Raw genomic sequence first — 18,178 nt, forward strand, 5'->3', positions numbered from 1 at the left:
CCAAATTTGATATTAATTTTAAAAAATAAAATAAAAACAAAAAAATGGAGGAGAATCAGCCCGAACCCTACAATGGCAATGGCAATGGCAATGGCAGAAGAGAGATAATTACAAAGAGAGAAAGGTAGGAAGGGAAAATCAAATCTAAGCATATAAATTGGGTGACGACGGTTGTGGATACTTGCGGGTCCTAATGGAGAGTGTAGCGGCTGGCGTTGGTCACGGCGCCGCAGAAGATGTCTCTTCTACCACTCTCTTTGCACGGTGGAGCCATGCCGCTTCATGCCGGTATCAGCACCTCCTCGATAGGTGTTCCCCATACATCTTCTACCGTTGGATCGCCTGCTTTTTCATCGCTTCTATCTATGTCCTTCGGGTTTATCTCATCGAAGGATTCTACATCGTCTCTTACGGCCTCGGAATTTACATCCTCAATCTTCTGATCGGCTTTCTCTCCCCCCAAGTGGATCCTGAGATCCTGGATCTCCACGATGGCCCTGCGCTTCCCGTCAGGGAATCCGACGAGTTCCGCCCTTTCGTTCGTAGGCTTCCGGAGTTCAAATTCTGGTGCGTCCAGGTTTCCGATTGCTTGCATTTTTTTCCTCCCATTCTGAATTTGAGCTATTGTAGTGTCTTTGATTGAATACTTTCTGATGTACATGTGTACGATGCAATTGCGAATTGGTAGTGCAATTATGAACGATCAAGGTTTTATTAAGCTATAAGATATAGGTAATTGCTGGATTGGAGCCACGAGCTCGTATAGTTCTCTGCAAATAATTTGTTAATAATTGGGGTCGTCTGAATTCTTTAACTTTTCATCTATAGGATGTGGATTTGGTTAGGATTGGTGCTAGGATCCCTAGATGATTTTCGCGTTTGATGTTTCATATGTTTTCGAAGTTTGATCTCATTTAGTTTTGAGCCCAGAATTTGACCTTTTTCAAAACCTGACTTATTTAACAAGTTGTAGTTATGCAATCAGATCAGAAGTTAATGGATATTCATACATACATTTATCTGGACCCGAACTTGGTATATATTAGAGGTTTGTGCCTTGGGTCCTAGACTCCTATCTAGCTTTTGACCTATGCCATTGTCCATGTAAGAAGACCTTCTTTGCTCCCTCAACCCTCCGCCCAAGAAGTTAATTCAATCAATATGGCTGTCACCTTTACAGCATTGGATTTAAGAAGGAGAAATGATAAGACTGACAACCACGTTGAATTATTTCTCGACTTCAGAATTTGGAGGAAAACCAAAAACTAAAAGAAAAAAGAAAAAAGAAACCTTGGTGATTTTCCATGTAATTATAATCAATTAGTTACATACTTATGGTAAACACCTAAAAGATTCCGACCTAAAGCTTAATATGTTTGTAAACACCTAAAAGATTCTGACCTAAAGCTTAATAGCTTAATATGTATGATGTTTCCTATCAAAGATACTGTCTCGATTATTGAGAATGTTAGCTTCGTTATAGAGCCTCGGGATTTTGATGTTTCTTTTACGATGTTTATAATTGTCTACAATTTTCTTAACCTTGTTCTCTGCCTTCATCTTCCACATATATACAATTTACGGCAGCATTGCAACTATTTGATAGGATCAATTTTTAAGCATTTAAACCTTGAATTTTATACCAGAAAACCAAGAAACTTGGACGAAGGTTTTCCCTAATGCATTATTATCAGTCAAATTCTCTGTTTATTTACATACTGATTGTCTGTATTTATAAAGGTTTAGTTTTAACACAACTGAATGCCTAATGTACTAAAATTTCTTTATCGAGAAGAATATCTGTCGACAAATTCACAAATTCAATAAAATAAACAGAAGATTCCGTAGACTTGGATTGGGCTTTATCCTCTTAATATGGAGCTGTTTAAAGAGAAATTATTGGAGCAAAATGACCCAATGTGGTTTACAGTTTTTTACGTTGATTGTACAGGAGAGAAACTACAAAAGTATTTTGAATCTATATCCAATATTTACTGAGGGATATCCAGAACTTTTAATATATATCCAATATTAAGGGTAGCTATGTTGTAGCATCTTCATTCAATAATTTTTCCTGTTTATGCTTTTAGATCAAATTAATCTTTGGTAATGTTCCCTTCCTTTCTTCTTTGAAGGTACTCGATCACAAAAGCCTTCTGTATTGCTTTTCTGATGACATTCTTCAGTGCATTTGACGTACCTGTATTTTGGCCTATCCTTCTATTTTACTGGGTGGTGTTGTTCACTCTCACTATGAGGAGACAGATATCACACATGATCAAATATAAATATGTTCCGTTCTCCTTTGGTAAACAGGTAAAATTCTTTCAGAGTCTGTGTTTTCTCAGCTGTCCTGGTCTTCTTTCTTTCATCATGTCTATGCAATTATAAACTAACGATTTTCTTTGTTTCTTGATAGCGATATGATGGAAAGGGTGCATCATCTTCAAGTGAGACCAGTAACCTTCTGAAGGATTAAAGTCTTTGGGTGGATTAATAGTAGTAATTGTTTCTGTCAAGTAGAACTATTAAACTTGATTTATTCTGCTGTATTCTTGTTCACTGTTAGTTCTACATGAGGAGAAGACAGTAAGAGATAATTGTAATGGAGATAAGTTAGGCTGATCATCTGCTAGTTCTTCATTTTCTCTAATCTTTGTACTTCTCTGGATGTTCCTATGGAAATCAAGATAGGTAGATGGTGTGGATGCTGAATTTTGCCCTTCTCTCCATGGCAGACATGTTCCAGTTGTAAAGAAAGAGAAAGAAGGGATAAAAACCTCTGGTTTTGTTAGCAGATGAACCATCTCAGATTTTACCTTAAAGATTTCTGCACATTTGCTTGCTTCATCTCTCCCCTTTTAATTTTAACCTATTCTGATAGTGACTCCATAATAAGGTTCATTATATCATAATCAGGCGCTATTCATTAATACTTCTTATTGCCAACGTCTGAGCTGGTGGCATCAATTGTTAGCTACCATCAGTAGTATCTCTTGAATTAAGAGATTAGATGTTCAAGATAAATGCCTTGAATTAAGAAGTTAGAGGGTTAGAGGTTCGACTTTTTCCCATGAATTGAATAATAATAATAAATTTAAGACATTAGTTCAATTAGGTGCCACCATAAGAAGAAACCCCAGCAAAGGTGTCTCATCTGGGGCAGTTACGTCTACAACGTAATCAAAGCGAAAACTTTCGCATTACAAAATCAATAACACAGCTCCATCGGCAATTTGAACTTTCGAAGGAACTGAAGACCCGATGGAAAAATGAAGAAAGAAACAATTGAAGAACAGAAAGTTTTTATGAGATAAAAGAGAGCGTAGGTTCCGAGTTGTGGGTCAATTTGGTGGCCGGTAATAGCCGTAAACTCCATAGAAGGTCTGTGCAAAAGTAAGCAACAGAAGAACAACTGCTGCAATCAAGGAGATAATGGCCCATGGATTGCTGAAGTAATTGTGTTTCAATGATGCTCTCCAAGCATTCCATCTATGGTTGTAGTAGCGATTAACATCCTCAGACAATTGGGAAAGATAACTATCATTGATGTCATAAACTACCTCTTGACAGAGACGATTGAAGAGTTCAGCAACCTCCTCATCACTGCCAAGCCAATGCTCTATGATTCCGCAATAATGGAGGTAAGCAACATCTTCATGAGAATCGATTAGGTTATCCATGAAAACCACATAGGAAGTTATATCATTGCTGCAATCAAGATGGCATTGCTCGAATGCTATTAGATTGAGAAATAACGACCTAGTTCCGTCGTGAATCAATAGCCTTGGAATTTGCATAACTCCATTATTGAAATTGATGTCCCAAAATCTATCAGTTTTCTTCTTCTGGAATCTGATCCCTGCCTCTTTCAGCTCTTTCACGCAGTGTATCAGTTGCTGTCTCCGTTTATCGGCCACCCGATGCGCATGAGATCGCCGTTTGATCCAAACTTTCGGCGCTAATTTCTGGCCTGACCGCAGGAGACTTCGCCGGAAAACGTCGAGACAATGTAGTCCGTCTTGATTTCCGAGCGGGTCAAAGGCGGTTGCATTTCTGAGAGATGATTCTAATTTGTTCAAATTGCTTTTGGTTAATGGCTCATCGTTTGGGGTTAATGGATCGAAGAATCTGAGTGCTAATTCGGCTAAGAGCCCTTTCTGGTAGTTCTCACCCAACTGAATCCCTAGCAGCCGATCCAGCACAAACAGAGGAAGCTGATTCTCAAGCATTATCATATCCCTCTGAATCGAATGCATTGAGCCGCGCATTGCGAAGATCGGATCATTTCGAGGATACCCTAATTGTTTGAATCCCTCTGCTGCTCCTCTGAAGAGCTCAAGCACAAAGCAACCATCGAGAACCATCATTTCCACAAATTCATTGCTGCTAAAACTGAACGGTCCTTCATAGCAACTGCGTGCGTTTTCTTCGAGTTCTTTCATGGCGTCCAAATAAATGTTTATGTCATGCTTAGTTCTCTCAAGGATGTGGTAAAGCGACCGCCATTTATGGCGTTCCATTTGCCGGAGCCGGCGTTTTCCGTGGTGGTAAGGTCCTAAAGAGACAATCTGAGGAACAACAGCTTTGTCGTCTCCATCTTTTAGGTAGTGGGGGACCTTGTAAATGCAGAGCTTCGCCCATGAACTTTCTACTTCATCTTGATGAGCTTGGTCCAGCTTTTCCTTGATGGAGATAACCCATTCCGACTCCGGTGATTCGGAGTCTTCTTCAAGCTTCTGATCTTCATCTTCTACTATAACATGATGGGATTCTGACTGAATCTGCCTATATTCCTGAAGCTGGAGATCTGGTTTTCCATGAGAATCAACAGAGTTGGGTGAATTTGAGTTTCTGGGAAGACCAGATTCTACAGTTTCTTTGAGCTTAAGGGTGATCAGGTACCAACTCAATAGCTCTTTGTTGAACACAGCCACCATTTTAGCACAAAATTGAAATTCTTAAACTCTGGCTGACTTTTGAAGAATTCTTATCCCCCAGCGAATGAAAATACTTTATTTCTTCTAAGACAACTAAGGCATATTAATTAAGAGAAGGTAATGTGCGAAACGTTAATTCTATAATGGAAGTATCCAAGTATCCAAGTGATTGATGCTTTAAGTATTCAATAGACGTGAACCAAAAGTGTAGATCATCCAAACGAAATGGCCCATTTACTTGGAACGTTTAATTTCATGTAGATGTCTGGTTTGATTGTGATCTTCATTGGAAAATCAAATTGCCATTTTTTAATTCCAACGCTGTTTGTCATTCTTGTCATGTTTTTATTAACAAAAGTGCACGATTCTCCCTCCTTTTCCCTTCTATTATTAGAAGATCATATGCAGACATGAAGCTTTCCATGGAATTCTATCATTTAATATTGCCACCATCTTCCCGCTCCACAGTTGACCCCAATGATGGCATTTGGTGGAAGCAATGGCCACAATCATGAGAGGACACTCGGTTACCTTCTCTTTTTTGTGTTAACAGAATGTGTTGAAGTCTGATTTTTACTTATGAAATATGTTTACTCTTAACGTTAAGTAATTTAAGTTTAAGATAAAGTCTTGTCTTATTTATTCTCTTACTTAGTTTTTAATTTTAAGATGTATTATCTTATCTGTAACCCGTTGAAATCATCGGTAAATAAACCTAAGCGGTTATGGAATTTTCTATTCTAGTGTCTCTTCTTGTATCTTCTCTGTTTTGATAAATTGTGTGATCCTAACAAACGTTATTTGTTTGTTTGAATCGTCATTGGGATAATGTCGAGATTAAGTATAAGAGAACGCCACAATCCATGATGCAATCGTGCCCTTGAGAAAGTCATCGTAAATAGTAGGTTGTGACCCATGCATGTAGGCAGATAAGGTGGGGACACAAAGTGGCATCCAACAAACCTAGTAAGGGCCGATACAAGACAAGTGTCATACAGTTAGTGAAAAACTCGAGATTTATCATTTAAAAACAAAACACATCAGAAAACGATATCATTTCACTCTCAAATTAGTGGAAGATAAATTAATGGAAGATGGTGGTATGTATCTTAAGAAAATAGAGCCGATCCTGCAATCATATTGACAAAATGTGTTAATATTGGGAAATGGAAACTTTTAAGATATTGATGGTGAGAATCTTTTGAAAATGAAGTTTGACTGAATCAACCTCTCTAGAACTTAAAGTTTACTTATGGGTTAAGTTTATTTTAAGAAAACTTAATAGTTAAAGTAATTTGATTTAAGGATAAAATCTTATTTTATTAATTTTTGAGATAGAATTTTATAAATTCTCATATAAATGAATTATCCTAGGGTGACTACCGAGTCATCTATTAACAAACATTAACTATCATTCAGTTTCCATTTTAGTATCTCAACTTATATTTTTATTTCAATGCCTCCATATATATTTTTCTTTACATATTCTCTCTTTTATTTTTCATCTAGATTGGATGAGTCAGTTGCGCAATACTAACAAACTCCATCTTATGCCACAAATTTCATTAACTTATAAAGAAACATTGATGTTCAATCGGTTACAAGCACTTTCAGAAGACGATATCATTTCACTTGTAAGTCAGTGGAAGAATCTGGTATGTATTGTGAGAAGATAGATAGTGTATCCAACCAATCATATTGAAAAAATGTGTTAAGGTAGGGAAATTGAAGTTGGGAGAAGCCTTGGTTTATCAATGGTAGTTTTTAAAGATGTAGTGGGGTAAAGGTATTGGAAAGAATCTTTTGAAAATAAAGTATAATTTTAAGAAAACTTAATAGTTAAGTAATTATTTGAGTTTAAGATAAAATCGATAGAATTTTATATATTGGCCTATTTAATTTTCAAAATGAATCATCTTATTGCAACTACAGTTTCACTCAACCTATATTTTTCTTTGCATATTCTCTTTCGTCCTTCATCTTGATGGGTGGGATGTGAGATATTAACAAACTCCATCTTTGATACCACACATATCATTAACTTGTGAAGGAACATTGATGTCCAATCAGTTACCAACACTTTTAGATTTGTAGGTATAGCAATAGGCCTAACTTCAGACCAACAGGAATTAAAACATAAAACTAGAAGTAACCATCTTTCAACTGCCTTGATGTTAAATTCAAGCACTGCTGATCTTGTTCTTGTCTCCACCAAGTTCCAAACCTAAATATGATCCTGTTGGGTTATTGTTGTTGCCATTCTTAACAGGGTAAGAAGCCTCCATTGCAATCCCACACTTCCCGTCGGTAGTATGCTTCACATTGCGCTCTAGCTTGAAGTAGCCATCCTCACCCCATCCTGTGCCCCATGAGTTCCTTGCAAGCCAATAATCAACTCCATTCTCTGTTCCATATCCAACGGCCACCACGCCATGGTCGAGAGCCGAGCCACATTTACCAGTAAATACACCCTGAAAAGTTGAATCAATCACAAATTGGGTCCCCAGAGACTATAATGTAACTTCTTTAGATTTTGTCATCAGTTAATTTAGAAGGAATAAGAAATGATCCTCACCGACTGGTAAAGTTGTAAGGCCAAGCCACTAGCTTCAATGGCGACACTCACTGGCTGATGAGCAACAGCCTTCTTCAACGCTTCCTCGTCATTGGCAGGGACATCCTCGTAGCCATCAATGCTAACAACCTTGGCATTTTCCTGACATTCAATTCCAGAGAGAATATTAGCATCCGCCCAAGTAAAAGATCAAAGAAAGTGGAAAACAGAACAAGATTATATGGGACAAGAATCTCACCCTTGTCGGATCGCATTGTCCATCTAAGCCCTCATAAGGATAATCTTCCTCGGTGTCCAAACCTCCATTGTCAATGATGAACTGGAAGGCATAGTCCATAAGGCCTCCATTGCAGCCTGAATTGTACTTTGTGTCACAGCTAACAAGCTCTTGTTCCGAGAGAGAGATGAGTTCTCCTGTGACGATCTGGTTTATTCCTTCCACAGCTGCTATGGTCGAGAATGCCCAGCAGCTCCCTGTTTTTCCACCACAGTTACCAAACATAAAGCTCAAACATTTCGTATGATTGGGCTCTCAGTTGTTTCCAACAGTAATTGGGTTTTGCAGATCATTAACATATGCTAACGTCCACATACATTATATTATGTTCCATTTTAATTTAATATTTTATTTCAAAGATAAAATAAGGAGATATTTCAAGGTTTCAATCTAAACAAACTTAGTGCAGTTTTTTTAATCAGAATATTAATTTTTAAAACATAAAATTTCATATACACACTCATTTATATTATTATATCCGTCTTCAGAATTTAAAAAGTGAGGCATATAATAGAAAAAAAAAACATATCAACAAAATATATATAGAGAAAAAAAAAAAGAGATTAATTGAATAATATATATGATGTTTTCAGAAATTCATGGATATACCCTGATCGTAAGCCCCAGTTATTCTAGTATTAAAAAATTATTTTTAAAAGAAAAAAACTCTTAATATTCTCAAGAGCGGGAGATATTTGAAGTACTAACCGCAACTTCCTTGATTTTTAATCGGAGCAACGGCACCTTTAGTCCTCCAATCGACGGATTCCGGCAACCGATCACCGTCGTTGACGGCGTATCGGCGGCTGGCGCTCTTGGCCTTCATGACTCTGCGAGCAGGTTGAGACCTAGTCCCCAAAAACGCAGCCCGATACTCCTCGTTGGTCAAATCAGCAAACATGTTCAATCCAACAGTATACGTCCGATTATGGGAATTGTGCTCATCGATGAAGTTGAGATTGTCCTTGAAGATCAGAAACCTCTTCTCCAGTTCTTCGATTCCGTTGTAGGCCTTGCCGTGCTTCGCCAGCCACATGTCGTAGATTTCTCGAACCTCGCCGTCGCTCCGCTGGTTCAGGGCGGAAATGGAAAGGACGAAGAAGGAGAGGAAGGCGAGCGAAGCGGTGGCAAGGGCCATGGGGACGGTTGCTTGAAGAACAGGGAAGATTGAAGATTCGGAGGTGTGGAGAAAGTGGGGAAGTGGGGATGGGTATTTATAGGAGCTGAAAAGTGAAATGGGTTGGTTTAATTAATGAAGGGACGGAGTATTTAGTTTTATATAATACAATCTGAGAGTGGGAATATTTAGAAAAAATATATATATATATATATTCTTTTGTGTTTGGAGTGATGAGATTCCTGACTATCTAATCGTATGGAATCTCTTGTGATAATAAAGTGATGGATTCAACGTGAATGAACACTTCCATTAACAATGGAACTTCAAGTGGGAATTTTAAGTTTTTAATTGTGTTGTCAATATCATTCACCATTCCTCTTTCCATTTGAAATTCAAAAAATGGGAGGGGGGATTCGTGAGTTGCATTCCCAAGACGCTGACAGATGCAGGCACTGATGCCTCTCTTGGGAATACCAATTTCAAGCTGCTTCTGGATTGGATTGCATATCAAGTTGAAGTTCCATGAATGAAGACGCAATCTGGTTGCATATCAATCGATTCACGGATACTCATTCACTGCTTCATTCTATATCAAAATGTCTGTTGCTGTATGGAAGAAAATGGAAGTATGGCTGGCTCTCTTAGATATGCCTTCAGTTTTAATTTTTAACTATAACAAAGGACTCAGATCCATGGACCTTCTTATTAGTAGTTATGGTCTGTTTTACCTCTTTATATATCGACGTCAGTCTCACGATTTTATAACACGTCTACTGTAGAGTAGGTCTAACCCTATTTTGATCCGTGCCTTGCACCTTCCGGAACCTAACTTTGATACCATTTATAACGGCTCAATGCCACCATTAGCAGATATTGTTCTATTTGGGCTTTTTCTTTTACGCTTCCCTTCAAGGTTTTAAAACTCGTGTACTAGAGAAGTTTACACACCATTTATAAGGAATGTTTTGTTCACTCTCCAACCAACGTGCAATCTCATAATCACCTAGTAGACACGTTTTAAAATTGTGAGACTGACGGCAATATGTAACAGGCGAAACGGATAATATTTACTAGCGGTGGGCTTAGGTTGGATTGTTACATACCAGTAATCTCTGTTTTTATAAATGGCCAAATAAGAAGTATGAGGAGTTCATAATCTCTAATTCAAATGGAAGACTGTTGAGTTCGGTAACTTTTGTTTGTTCATGGACATCACGTATAAATTTGAGAAAGATAATGAATACAAGCTTTGCTGCAGTAACGCAGCTACAAATTCCCTTCTACATCAATCACCCCTTAATGAAGAAAAAAATTTAAAAGTGTAACAGAGTCTGAAATCAAAACTGAATTATTTGTATAGATGGGCCTATTATTATACAGCCTGCCTGTCCTGATTGACATTCCCCATTGAAACCATGAGCTTTTTTTATATCTGCTTCAAACAAACCATTTCTTCCCTGAATTCATATCATCCAATCTTTGAACCGCAGAAACATCATGGACGTGTTATGAGCATCTTTTTTAGTTCTCAGAATGTCTCACTCAGGTTTGATTTGAGTATCAATCACTTTGGTTCCCGCCGCTTTCTCTTGCTTCGAGAACTTCTTCTGGATCTGGATGAATGAGTCTTCGCAGGATGCTTAGATGTTTCTTCTTGCTTGACTATCACAGCTTTTTCGTCAGTTGGGAGTTCAGGAGGAATATCCGGCCATGGTGTTCGTTTTGCAGGTACAGTAATCTCTAAAGGAGGCCCAATTAACCACCTATTTAAATCATCAAATCTAGATAAACATTCATTCTAAGATGCCTTTAATGGTATTAAAATCTCAGTATACATATTGGAAACAGATTGGCTTAAAAAATGCTTATTGTTTCCATTCATATTTACGCATATATCTGACAGAACAATGAATTTCACGCAAGCTAGGTAGGTAGGAAGGTGTGAGATCACACATCTGTTGGGTGGAGAAAGAAACATTTTTTTATAAGGGTGTGAAAACCTCTCCCTACTAAACACTTTTAAAAACATAAAAGAGAAAGCCCAAAAATGTCTGCTAGTGATGGGATTGAGCCGTTATAAATGTATTAGAGTCCGACATCGAGCGATGTGTCAGCGAGGAGGCTAAGCCCCAAAGGTGAGTGGACACAAGGCGGTGTGCCAGCCAGGACGCTGGGTCTCGAAGGGGATGAATTGGGGTCCCACATCGATTGGAGAAGGGAACGAGTGCCAGCAGGACGTTGGGTCCCGAAGGAGTGTGGATTGTGAGATCCCACATCGATTGGGGAAGAAAACGAAACATTTTTTATAAGGATAGGGTGTGGAAAACTTCTCCCGATATTTTTAAAACCTCGAAAGAAAACTCGAAAAGGAAAGTCAAATAACACACCATCCACATGCAGTGAGTTTGAAGGCGAGGAAGAAAATACTAACCCATGAGGAAATTTGCTATCAAAACGAGCTTCAACTCTGAGCCACCAGACCAAAACTTGGCGGCCACAACTTCCAAGAGGCTCAACCATCAATGCATCCTTCAAAAGAAATAGTGGACTCTCTAAAGCCTCATCACCAACATCCAATGTATCAAAATCATTAACCCATTCTGGCTTATCTTCTGCATCTTTCCATAGCAACTTGGAATTCAACACAAACCCAGACCACTCCAGCTTCCTCGGAAGAACTGATATCTTGTCACCAATGAATTTAGCACTCTTTCCAGCATATGGAAGCGCATTGAAGGTATGCCAACCAACCAACTTATTGGAAGAATTGCAAGCAGGACCCTGAGCAGGGATTGATGCCTTCTCCACCTCCTCTGATAATTCATCTTGTTTATCAGACTGAACAATAATCCCAACAGACAGAGCACCAAACCACTTAACGCTCTGGATTTCATCAAAAAACTCCATACTATACAAATTACTGTCATCCACAAATATCACAGTTCCATCCAGCATCATTTTGCTCACAATTCTGCATTATTCCATACCTACATGATCAATTTCATATTCTAAAACCAACCTAAAATGGTCGGTCATATTAAGAGAAAATAGTGGCTAAGAAAAACACCATCATCATCTTCCACAAACTTCGATCATTTTACCTTTTTTCCCCGCCATTAATAGCTTACTAACTAAATCATATACAGTCAAATCGTACTGGAGCACAAGAAAACATGAAGCAATTAATGGAAAAAGGCAGGTATGGAGAAACAACCTCAAGGCATGAAGCCTCATATGAGCCTCAATTCGATGCCTACCCTCCCAAGAATTCGGCATCCGCTGATTGAACCCAACGTGGATAGTCTCCAGCCCAGGCTGAGCAAGAATTGAAGCAGTCTCATTGGTGATTCCACCGGCCTCCACCACGATCCAAACCAGCGGGTAGGGGACCAACATCAGCGAGTGCATAACGCCAGTCATGTGGAGCGCCTGTAAAGTCCGCACATAAGTTGGGGTTATAGCAATTATCTTCCGTGGATTCTTGACCCCGAATTGACGCCTCTGTTCCCTCTGTACCGTCTCAATGATTTGGTGAGCCTTCATAACTTCAATTGGGTTTGGATGTGGCCATGGCCGGATTCGGATCCCATGCCTCCCAACAACCACGCGGCTACTCGAAGTGGAAATGGTCGCAGGCGTCGTTTTATTTACAATCGGATTTGGAAGCGAAGTAGAGTGAATGTTGAGGTTAGTAGCAGATCGAAAAGGAGTCAAGTAGAGGCTAGTGGGGTTGGAAGTAGAGAAGAAAAGGAAAAATACAAGACGAGAGAAGCGAAATCCAAGTACAAGACTTATGAGACAACAAAACCCATGAAGAATCAGCCACAAAATCCCGGCGGACGACTTGATTGGACTATCCGCCGACGAATCCAAGGACGACCCTCTGAAGCCATTAGCCCGACGAGCAGCATATGTCTGCTGCAATGCAGAAAGCTTCATATTCTGGGTTTGCCCCCACTAACCCTCCCTTGACTCCAGCAAAAGGAAAACGATAATGGGTTGGGTCCCAAGAATTGGACGAATCGCGGAAAAGGGGTTGTTTCTAATGTTCCTTTAAAGTTGAGATTCAATTTGGCTTGTAAAGATAGCAAGAGAATAGGTAAAGGCGTTGATGATTATAGCAGAAAAGAGGAGAATTTCTTTGAGATTAAGAATGAAAAGCTTGAGTAACGTCTTTATCTGATTCTTGTTTGACGGAGACGCACACACTCAGTGCAGAAGGCGATATTAGGCCAACTCGAAAGGGCCCCAGATGCTCAACCAAATGCCCGAAACAGGCAGCATTAGCAATAGAAGAGAAGCAAAGTAGAGGTTCAAACGCAAGCCATGGGCGCAGCCCACAGTTGGATCACGCCGGATTCGAACAGTAGCAAAGTAGAATTCAGACCTCTTTTCTGATCTAAGAATTCAAAAAAGAATACCCTTTTTTCTTTCTAAGCAATCAAATAAAGAATTGAAGAGCAAGCTCTTCTTTAAATTCAACATGAAATGATTGCTCGACTGTGCCAAAGCTCCAGTATAAAGAATCGTTTTTTTTTCTTCTTCCTCTTCGTCTTGATTTTATTGAACTTAGTTTCCAGACAACCAAATTCCTTTGGAGGCATTTAAGATTCAAGTTTATTTTGTGATATAATTGTTTGATGCGTACAATAAAATTATGGTAACTAACACTTACCTATTAAGCCATATGCATCAAACCTTGGACTTACAAATGAAACTCTACATATATTGATTGGAGTTTCTACAAACCATTTTCTGCCTCATTCATATTCCAAATATAGGCTTTGTAACTGCAAAATCTCCAACCAAAAATGGAGAATTTGCAGAAATTACAAGCAATCAACCGTAGAACAAAAGGTTTGGTAAAAAAATAAAAAAAGATACTTGGACAATTGTTGAGTCAGAATGACACTCTTAACACCCACTCTTACTATAGAGGGAGTCAACCAACTCAAAATTAATAAATAAATGAGAGAAATGAATAAAGTAATGTTATAGGCTATAAGCAAAAAATGCAACACAACAACTTGATAGCTTATAACTTCGGGTAGAAAGAATTTGTGACCAATCACATCCCTTATGATACATTAGTAGGCATTTCGAAACTATACAATAAAAGTGGTAAAGAAAAATAACAAAATGATATAACACAAACATTTTAGCATGCAACAGTCATTGGCAACATGTCTTAAACAAATAAAAAAAAAATTCCTAAAATAAACCAAAGGGTTTGGTAAAACCTTTACATCAATTCAACTGCCTTTTTGTTTCCTTCGAAGGGAGGCAACCAACATCCATGCAATATACTATGCATTTATTTCCCTTTATCTCTCATTTTCTCACGTTTTTCTAGAGTTGAAAAAGGAACAAAAGAACAAATAAATCATTTTTCTTTAGGTTAATTTAGAGGAAGTTTTTGCAAGGGGTACACAGTCATTCATGAACAGCTTGATTGCCATTATTTCCTCCTTTTTCTCTTGCATAATCTCTTTAATGCTCTTGATATCTTCAATTATCCAATGAGTATCGAATTCATGGTTATAAAGATAATGGAAGTTCACTTTGGAATCCCTAAATAATAGTCCTTTACCGCAACAACTTTAAATACATATCAAAAGAATACATACTAATATCAAAAGTAACCTAAAATTATACATAAATTATTGGAAATAAAATAGGAAGTTCTTGGAAGTGAATTTAATAGTCTGTCTACTTTATACATCTTGTTATTACAACCTACCATATGGTCCACACAATTAGTGTAGGTTCCAATTTCAAATTTGACTCCATTTACTTTTAATGCTCTACATTTATTATATTTATTTAATATTTGAAAATGTTTTATACAATTATTTGTCATTTTAGTAACGTAAGTGAATAATTTAAATAAATCATCCCACCAATAAATGGAAGCCAATACATAAATCATCCAAATTTGTTTGGTTATTTTAGGGATGAGTTTAAAGATAAAACCTTTTACAATAACAAATAAATGTTAAATTAAAAAACAGTGGAAAATAGATTATTATGGAGTAGATGGGCACGAAAGTCAACTGAAGGGGCTGTATTTGACGTGGAGGTTAGTTGGGATGGATCAGTGACACGTGGCCATATATAAGAGTCAAAGATCAAACGGCTAAGATCATATCTTTGTCCTTTTGTTGTTTCACATACAGATGCTAAACGGGATTAACTTTTGTGGCCCCACTTAAGACCACAGGTCAAGGTTCTGGACATCCAGCATCGGATTCCGAGTTTCTTTTGAAATTTAGAAGGGGTAAATTCAAGGAAAGAAAATAAAATTAAGAATAAAAAAAATAAAATTGGAGGAAGATTTGAGAAGAAAGTGGGTGTATTAGAGTTTAATAGCCGAAATTGAGAAACCATTTTGACCACACAGACTGTCCCGCTCCTCCTTTATCAAATCTTTTTGTTTTTCTTAGGCCCCAAGTGTTTGATGGGTCTGTAGATATGGCCATGGAGCTCATGCCCCAGCTCTCCCCGCTCCCCGTCTCCACCACCAACAATATGGAAGCCAACGCAGTCCAAGAAGCCGCCTCCGCCTACGACAGCGTCGACCTGCTCATCCGAGTGTTCTCCAGTGCCTACCAACCCCCACCCTCTATTCAATCCCCCAATTCTAATCATTCCAACTCCACCCTCGATTTCCCTACCGATGCCGTCTCCAAGTGTAAGAAGATCATTTCTCTCATGGGCCGGAGCCGGGTCGGCCACGCCCGCTTCCGAAGAGCTCCTCTCCCTCTCCCCCAAGTCCACCAGCAAATCCCGCCTCAGCGCCACCTCCCCGCCGTCGACCTTGTTTCTTCCACCGGCCGATGCCACTGTTCGAAGAAGAGGTCACTCTCTCTTTCTTTCTCTTATAGATTTCATTAATTAATTATGTAAAGAAAAAAAAAAGAAGAAGAAGGATAACGATGAACGATTAAACATAATTTGGATGGCAGAAAAGTGAGGGTGAAGAGAGTTGTGAGGGTGGCGGCGAAAAGCTTGAAAACGGCGGATATCCCAGCGGACGATTATTCATGGAGAAAATATGGTCAAAAGCCGATTAAAGGGTCTCCACATCCGAGGCACATTTTTACATTTCTTTTTCTTTTAAGTTTTCCCCATTTTTGTTGACTTTTCCGAACAAAACCACCACTCGCTCTTCTCATTCTTCTTTTCTCTTTAATCCATTAAATAATTATTTAAAACAGGGGGTATTACAAGTGTAGCAGCATGAGAGGGTGCCCAGCCCGCAAACACGTAGAACGGGCCGTAGACGATCCGGCAATTCTAGTGGTCACCTACGAAGGCGACCACAATCACACCCTCACCGTACCCGAAGCCTCCAATCTCATCCTCGATTCCTCGTAGAACAACATCTCAAAGGAGATCCGACGGTCAGTTCTTCCACATTATTTATCATAATATACATATATATATGTTAATCTCCGTCTCTTTTATTGGACAATGTGAATTTGTTTGCTATTATTAATATATATTTTTTAAAAAAAGGCCCCAAGATTGTGGATTTGGTATTAATTGGAGTAGGATGGCTTTATCTATCATTTTTCTTGATTTGGATTTTTGTTGTTTTTTTATGCCAACTTCCAACTAAACCCTTGTATTTCTTAGCAAAACGGGTGGAGAATGGTAAATATAAAAAATGGGTATTAATTATATGTAATTAATGAAAGAGGAGGTTGACTAAAGCCATAGACTTGAAGAAAGAATTGAAATTCTTCTTCTGCATTTGAAGAAAGAATTATTTTTTACAAGTCACAGTGTGGAAGATCCAACCTTCAAACAATTAAAAAATATATATATATATATAAAATAATTTGAAAATAAGAATCAAAACCACATAAATAGAATAGTGATTCCCGTTCCATGAAAACCAACTTCTGCGTCCGCCCCACAACGCCGCCAGTCTTATTATTGTAAATAAACACAGAAACCCATCATCACTACGACCTGAACGCCGTCGTATTATGACAAAACTGGAAACAATTCTCATCCATTCTCTCAACTAAGTAATGTCCAAGCGTGTCACTCGCCTCCACCAAATTTTCACTGCACAGAAACTCCTCACTGCAAACTCTCTCTACTTCGCCGTTAAAATCGTGCACAAAAACATGCGTTTTCAGGTTCCCTCCTTTTTTGCTTCTCGCCAGAACCCCCGCTGTGTAAATGGCAGACATCCGTCCTGGCGCGTCTGGCCAGTCTCCACGTGGTCCATCCACCAGAATCACGTCCCAATCAACCTCGTACACGTGGTTCGGAAGGTCGTTGAGCCCCAGCCTGCATTCTGAAAACAAAAGATTCTGTACGGGACGGCACTCGTTCCGTGTCTGCTCTCTAACCGTCCTGATTAGCTCCTTCAATTCGCTTCTCTTCGTGGTGTACTGCACATCGTAGGCGTCGATTTCGGGGTGTTTCTCTTCAAAGAAGGCGGCATAGTAGCGATTCTCATCGATGAAAACGGTGCGGCCGTTGTGGTTGAGGGCTTTCCAGAGAAGGGTCTCTTGGGTCAATCCGAAGATGAGGAAATTACATGGAGTGGAGCATTTTCGGAGGACGTCGGAAATGGGTTTGAGCTCGGAGTGGGACATGTGGAAGGAGTCATTGGATTTTGAGGCGTAGTAGAGAAGGGTGTTGATGACAGTGGTGGGTAGAGGGGTGGTGGTGGTGGTGGAGGAGGAGGAGACGTCGGAGGCGGCAGAGATGGGAGTGGAGGGACGAGTACAGACAAGGAGGAGGAGAAGAAAGGCTAGAGTGAAGAAGGAGAGGAAGGCGAGAAGCCAAATCTTGGAGGAGGTGCCTTGTTTTTGGATGTAAGGGTGGAGGAGAATGAGGCTGGTGTTGTTGGAATTGGGTTTCATTTTTTTTTTGAATGGATTGGTTTAGTTTGGGAAGAAGGAGTGAGCGATGATGTTGAGAAGTTTTGGGTTGGATTATAAGGAAGTGTTGCTTTGAATTAAGCATAGAAGATGAGTATTGTTTGGTGCAGAGGGTTGGGAGGGAAGGATTTTAGCGATAGAGAAGGGTGGGTGGGGGAAAATTAGAAACCATGAAGGGACAATACAACTAATTACAAGCCAAAAGTCGCTTTACCTTATTGCATGCACTTTTCTTACTTCTCAAGCAACCTCAATAAAAAAACCATCGAGAATGCAACCAATTTCTTTTTATATATATATATATATTTAAGTGTTCTTTTATTCCAACCTCAATTACTAAATAATTTGCCCTTTTATTGTTAG

The 18,178-nt window shown here is 38.9% G+C and overlaps 6 protein-coding genes across 7 annotated transcripts; 2 read left to right on the forward strand and 4 right to left on the reverse strand.

Annotated features, from left to right (window-relative positions):
• The first annotated feature begins 68 nt into the window (after positions 1–68).
• Positions 69–2,850, forward strand: LOC111497178 (protein RER1A-like). The gene is made up of 3 exons (XM_023147876.1): positions 69–567; positions 2,136–2,316; positions 2,420–2,850. The coding sequence occupies exons 1-3, from the start codon at positions 194–196 to the stop codon at positions 2,477–2,479; spliced, it is 615 nt and encodes a 204-aa protein (XP_023003644.1). The 5' UTR covers positions 69–193; the 3' UTR covers positions 2,480–2,850.
• A 242-nt stretch (positions 2,851–3,092) lies between these two features.
• Positions 3,093–5,327, reverse strand: LOC111497424 (UPF0481 protein At3g47200-like). Its single transcript, XM_023148205.1, has one exon. It carries the CDS (start codon positions 4,938–4,940, stop codon positions 3,345–3,347), a length of 1,596 nt encoding a protein of 531 aa, XP_023003973.1. The 5' UTR covers positions 4,941–5,327; the 3' UTR covers positions 3,093–3,344.
• Positions 5,328–6,943: 1,616 nt separating this feature from the next.
• Positions 6,944–9,014, reverse strand: LOC111497083 (cysteine proteinase COT44-like). The gene is made up of 4 exons (XM_023147713.1): positions 8,501–9,014; positions 7,754–7,989; positions 7,516–7,656; positions 6,944–7,411 (listed from the first exon to the last, which is right to left on the reverse strand). Exons 1-4 carry the CDS (start codon positions 8,928–8,930, stop codon positions 7,121–7,123), a joined length of 1,098 nt encoding a protein of 365 aa, XP_023003481.1. The 5' UTR covers positions 8,931–9,014; the 3' UTR covers positions 6,944–7,120.
• Positions 9,015–10,061: 1,047 nt separating this feature from the next.
• LOC111496744 (probable beta-1,4-xylosyltransferase IRX14) lies at positions 10,062–13,295 on the reverse strand. 2 transcript variants are annotated; one of them, XR_002720513.1, is made up of 4 exons: positions 12,127–13,295; positions 11,344–11,883; positions 10,375–10,675; positions 10,062–10,324 (listed from the first exon to the last, which is right to left on the reverse strand). XR_002720513.1 is itself a non-coding variant. In XM_023147232.1 (3 exons), the coding sequence occupies exons 1-3, from the start codon at positions 12,849–12,851 to the stop codon at positions 10,477–10,479; spliced, it is 1,464 nt and encodes a 487-aa protein (XP_023003000.1). In that variant the 5' UTR covers positions 12,852–13,295; the 3' UTR covers positions 10,062–10,476. The 2 variants fall into 2 exon arrangements, 1 of the variants encoding a protein (XP_023003000.1); XM_023147232.1 differs by having other exon boundaries at positions 10,062–10,675.
• Positions 13,296–15,263: 1,968 nt separating this feature from the next.
• On the forward strand, positions 15,264–16,563 carry LOC111496746 (probable WRKY transcription factor 7). The gene is made up of 3 exons (XM_023147234.1): positions 15,264–15,769; positions 15,878–16,003; positions 16,130–16,563. The coding sequence occupies exons 1-3, from the start codon at positions 15,384–15,386 to the stop codon at positions 16,287–16,289; spliced, it is 672 nt and encodes a 223-aa protein (XP_023003002.1). The 5' UTR covers positions 15,264–15,383; the 3' UTR covers positions 16,290–16,563.
• Positions 16,564–16,780: 217 nt separating this feature from the next.
• Positions 16,781–17,913, reverse strand: LOC111496745 (protein IRX15-LIKE-like). The gene has a single exon (XM_023147233.1). It carries the CDS (start codon positions 17,795–17,797, stop codon positions 16,883–16,885), a length of 915 nt encoding a protein of 304 aa, XP_023003001.1. The 5' UTR covers positions 17,798–17,913; the 3' UTR covers positions 16,781–16,882.
• Between the last annotated feature and the right edge of the window lie 265 nt (positions 17,914–18,178).

Source organism: Cucurbita maxima, unplaced genomic scaffold, assembly GCF_002738345.1.
Source record: "Cucurbita maxima cultivar Rimu unplaced genomic scaffold, Cmax_1.0 Cma_Scf00023, whole genome shotgun sequence".
Classification (NCBI taxonomy): Eukaryota; Viridiplantae; Streptophyta; class Magnoliopsida; order Cucurbitales; family Cucurbitaceae; genus Cucurbita; species Cucurbita maxima.

Bases quoted from the DNA above. Each gene is read 5' to 3' on its own strand.
- LOC111497424 (XM_023148205.1), bottom strand. From the start codon at position 4,940: ATGGTGGCTGTGTTCAACAAAGAGCTATTGAGTTGGTACCTGATCACC.
- LOC111496744 (XM_023147232.1), bottom strand. From the start codon at position 12,851: ATGAAGCTTTCTGCATTGCAGCAGACATATGCTGCTCGTCGGGCTAAT. The intron at 11,884-12,126 runs GTTGTTTCTCCA...GGAATAATGCAG, and splicing joins ATGAGGCTTCATGCCTTGAG to AATTGTGAGCAAAATGATGC. The intron at 10,676-11,343 runs GTTAGTATTTTC...TGATTTAAATAG, and splicing joins GATAGCAAATTTCCTCATGG to GTGGTTAATTGGGCCTCCTT.
- LOC111497083 (XM_023147713.1), bottom strand. From the start codon at position 8,930: ATGGCCCTTGCCACCGCTTCGCTCGCCTTCCTCTCCTTCTTCGTCCTT. The intron at 7,990-8,500 runs GTTAGTACTTCA...GTGGAAAAACAG, and splicing joins TAAAAATCAAGGAAGTTGCG to GGAGCTGCTGGGCATTCTCG. The intron at 7,657-7,753 runs GTGAGATTCTTG...ATTGAATGTCAG, and splicing joins GACAATGCGATCCGACAAGG to GAAAATGCCAAGGTTGTTAG.
- LOC111496745 (XM_023147233.1), bottom strand. From the start codon at position 17,797: ATGAAACCCAATTCCAACAACACCAGCCTCATTCTCCTCCACCCTTAC.
- LOC111496746 (XM_023147234.1), top strand. From the start codon at position 15,384: ATGGCCATGGAGCTCATGCCCCAGCTCTCCCCGCTCCCCGTCTCCACC. The intron at 15,770-15,877 runs GTCACTCTCTCT...TTTGGATGGCAG, and splicing joins TGCCACTGTTCGAAGAAGAG to AAAAGTGAGGGTGAAGAGAG. The intron at 16,004-16,129 runs GCACATTTTTAC...TATTTAAAACAG, and splicing joins AAAGGGTCTCCACATCCGAG to GGGGTATTACAAGTGTAGCA.
- LOC111497178 (XM_023147876.1), top strand. From the start codon at position 194: ATGGAGAGTGTAGCGGCTGGCGTTGGTCACGGCGCCGCAGAAGATGTC. The intron at 568-2,135 runs GTGCGTCCAGGT...TCTTCTTTGAAG, and splicing joins CTTCCGGAGTTCAAATTCTG to GTACTCGATCACAAAAGCCT. The intron at 2,317-2,419 runs GTAAAATTCTTT...GTTTCTTGATAG, and splicing joins CGTTCTCCTTTGGTAAACAG to CGATATGATGGAAAGGGTGC.